Source organism: Sinocyclocheilus grahami, unplaced genomic scaffold (assembly GCF_001515645.1).
Source record: "Sinocyclocheilus grahami isolate Dianchi unplaced genomic scaffold, SAMN03320097.WGS_v1.1 scaffold20921.1, whole genome shotgun sequence".
Lineage (NCBI taxonomy): Eukaryota > Metazoa > Chordata > Actinopteri > Cypriniformes > Cyprinidae > Sinocyclocheilus > Sinocyclocheilus grahami.
The window spans coordinates 214-3150 of NW_015518227.1; the positions used below are offsets into that span (position 1 = coordinate 214).

At 42.8% G+C, this 2937-nt stretch overlaps 1 protein-coding gene across 1 annotated transcript; it reads right to left on the minus strand.

Annotated features, from left to right (window-relative positions):
- Positions 1 to 803: 803 nt before the first annotated feature.
- LOC107579861 (junctophilin-3-like) lies at positions 804 to 2847 on the minus strand (the record flags this gene model as incomplete). Its single annotated transcript, XM_016265652.1, has 2 exons — positions 2793 to 2847; positions 804 to 1611 (listed from the first exon to the last, which is right to left on the minus strand). Coding segments are annotated over exons 1-2 (863 nt in total), but the record flags the coding sequence as incomplete, so codon positions are not given.
- Positions 2848 to 2937: the final 90 nt, after the last annotated feature.

The window sequence follows — 2937 nt, forward strand, 5'->3', positions numbered from 1 at the left end:
AATCGTGCACACTAAATAATTTGTTCTACTTCCTGTCCACATTCTAATAAACTGATGTAGTGCCTCTCACTTAAAATTATTCCATGCAGCACTGCAAGGCTTTTGAGAACGTCTCTATAACTCATTCCCATCTCAAAATAAAACCCAATTAAAGTGTATCTGTCCATAAAATAGCATAACATAGCAGCAACAGGTTTATGAGAATGCTGACAGGAAGTAGAACTAATTATTATTTAGTGCACATGGCTTACTTAAAACAAGGGAACAAATGAGTAAATCGTGCACACTTCTTTCCTGCATGTCATGTGCGGGCTCCGTGGTAGACAGCAAACAATAATACTTTTAAATGAATACCAAGACATATCAGTCATAACTTGTGGAGAGAAATAGCACAGACACTAAGTGAAACTTTGTTTCAGTAGGAAATATGTCATTGCTTATAATTTATATATATTGCAGATGGGAGGGTATACTTATTCTAGAGGATCTAATTGGACAAAAATGTGAGTGAGTCATCAACATTTTTGATCCTTTTGAAACATGCATGTGTACTTAAAGCTAATTTTGTCAAGAGTACATTAGTATTTGACTGCACAAACATTGAGCTTGTCAAGTGGCCTTTCAACCATTTAAAAACCAGAAGTCAGTCTAGTAAAATCATTAAAGCATTATTTTCACCCTAAAATTAGGAAACCGCCTTGGTTTGCTTTGAGAAAGTATGTTGGCATTGGGTTAGAGTGCTTTTTGATGTCAACAAGCAGCTAGCAAAGATATGTTATTGACGCAAGACCCCTGTGTCTTACCTTGAGAGCGCAATCTCTGCCTTCTGCTTCGCTATGTCGGCGGCCTTGTCTGCCGCCTCAACCGCCCTGTCCACTTTCTCGCGGATCTTGCTGGCACGTAGTGGGATGAGGTTCTTGCGTTTGCCACTGACAAGAACATTCTGTTTGTATTTGCCTTCCTCTTTGGTGCTGTCAGGAAAGGTGGTGCATCCATAGCCATGCCTCTTGTTGCCCAACCACTCACCCTGGTAGTGCAGTCCGTCGGAACGCCGGCTTACCCCGCAGCCTGTCCTCTTGTCGTTCTTCCATTCGCCTGCGTAACTCTCCGTTGTAGTGGCATCTACATCATCCTCGCCTACCGGTAGCTCACCCTCCCCTTCGCCTAAGCTGATGGTTGAGTTGATGTCGGATGCAGCGGAGCTCACCGTACTCAATCCGGCCTCACTGCGGAAGGAACTCTGCTTGCTCCGCTGGCTGGCTAATGAGCTCTTGGACTCAGATTTTCGCAACTTGAGACCACTCAGGAGTGAGCGGCGGAACAAGCCCTTCTTTTTGTTTTTCAATAGCTCGGCCTCGCTGTGGGCCATCAGAACGAAGCCTCCACGGGACACGGCTGGGCTACCCGCTGCTAGGACACCAATGCCCCCCACGCCAGCCACAGGCGCTCGATCGCCAGTCAGCAGAGCTGTGCCATTGCTGTGCTCAGAGCGTAAAGAGTTTATGGAGGTACGCAAAGGTGAACGGATGATGGCTGCCATGCCATATGGAACGCTTTGTCGTACGCCGTATCCATGCCGCATGCCGCCCACCCATTGGCCCTGGTATGTACCTGAGTGAAAAAACAGGAGATACGAGACAACTTTAGACATGTACACTACAAAATCAACAATCAAACTGTCTGTTGCAGGATTTTGCAGAACTGCAGCAGATGTGAAACCCAGGGTTACCCTGCTGAGTCTGCTGCCCTAAGGTTTCTCCAGTTTGGAGAGTTGCCTCATGTTTTCAGCTCCGATAGTTGCTTGGAAAATCATTGTATAAAGAAAACAGACGGAAAAGGCTGCCTTTTAGCAGCAGTGGTAACAGGCATGCATTTTGGTCAAAGAAATAAGTTTTTTCTTATGGTTTCAGAGACTAGAAAAACAGCCAATTGCAGCAATAGTGCCACCCTTTCATCAAACTCAACAATTCAACCCTGTTGAACCCTGGGTTTCACATCTGCAGACATGTATCATGTTATTTGATCTTAGTCATGGAAAGTTAAATTGTAACTTAAATAGCCAATGGCAATGGAAACTTTTGTAGACCTGAATGGATATATAGTCCATTTGTGGCAAAGGTATGGCTGAAAATATCTGTGAAACCATTCAGTGACCTTATGTGTGCTGACAAACAGGTGCTTTGAGTTTTGGTCATTTTAAACTTGCGAATGTGATTGAAAACCAAAGGACAGTGAAGAAGACAATTTAGCTGCAAGCACTTAGCATTTTGAAAGGTCAATTGCCCTTTTACCTGCCTTGATACTATAAACTTAACCACCAGGGAGATCATACTGCAATTCACGTCTCTGTAATATGTTTGTGCCTTTTGAGTAACTCAATACAGTTGGGAGAGGTTTGTAGTGCATGATACTCCAGGCACAAACAGTAATAATCCTCGTGAGCTCAATAAAATGCTTTTCTCATTACTTTTGTGCCACGCAATGAGAGCGAGCAACAGCTTAATGAAAAAAAGAATGAAATGTAGTGGGACAGTGCATAAAAATAATGTGGAAAACGTGCCTCATACTTCAATATAGCAAACTACGTTGAAATATGCAGCACAAATATTGTATATCAACTAAAAATAATGGTTAAGTATTGTTTATCACCTAAACAGTTAGACTAAGATTAAAAATTATAATTTGAGCATGTGAATTGTAAATGCTTCTGCTTTAACAAATACTGTACTTATGTAAAGAATACAATTTTTTGCAATGCCCCTGAGACGCACCATTGTTACAGCTGTGATTACTTGTAGCGTCATCAGCATGACCAACCTCATCAATGGCAAGCACAGGAAGTGCCATAATGGCAACAGTGGAAGAGTGTTTTTGGCAGCCATTATCTCCAGACCTGGCTCAATTACTTCGCTTATTGTGATTAAGCCTCAAGGGACC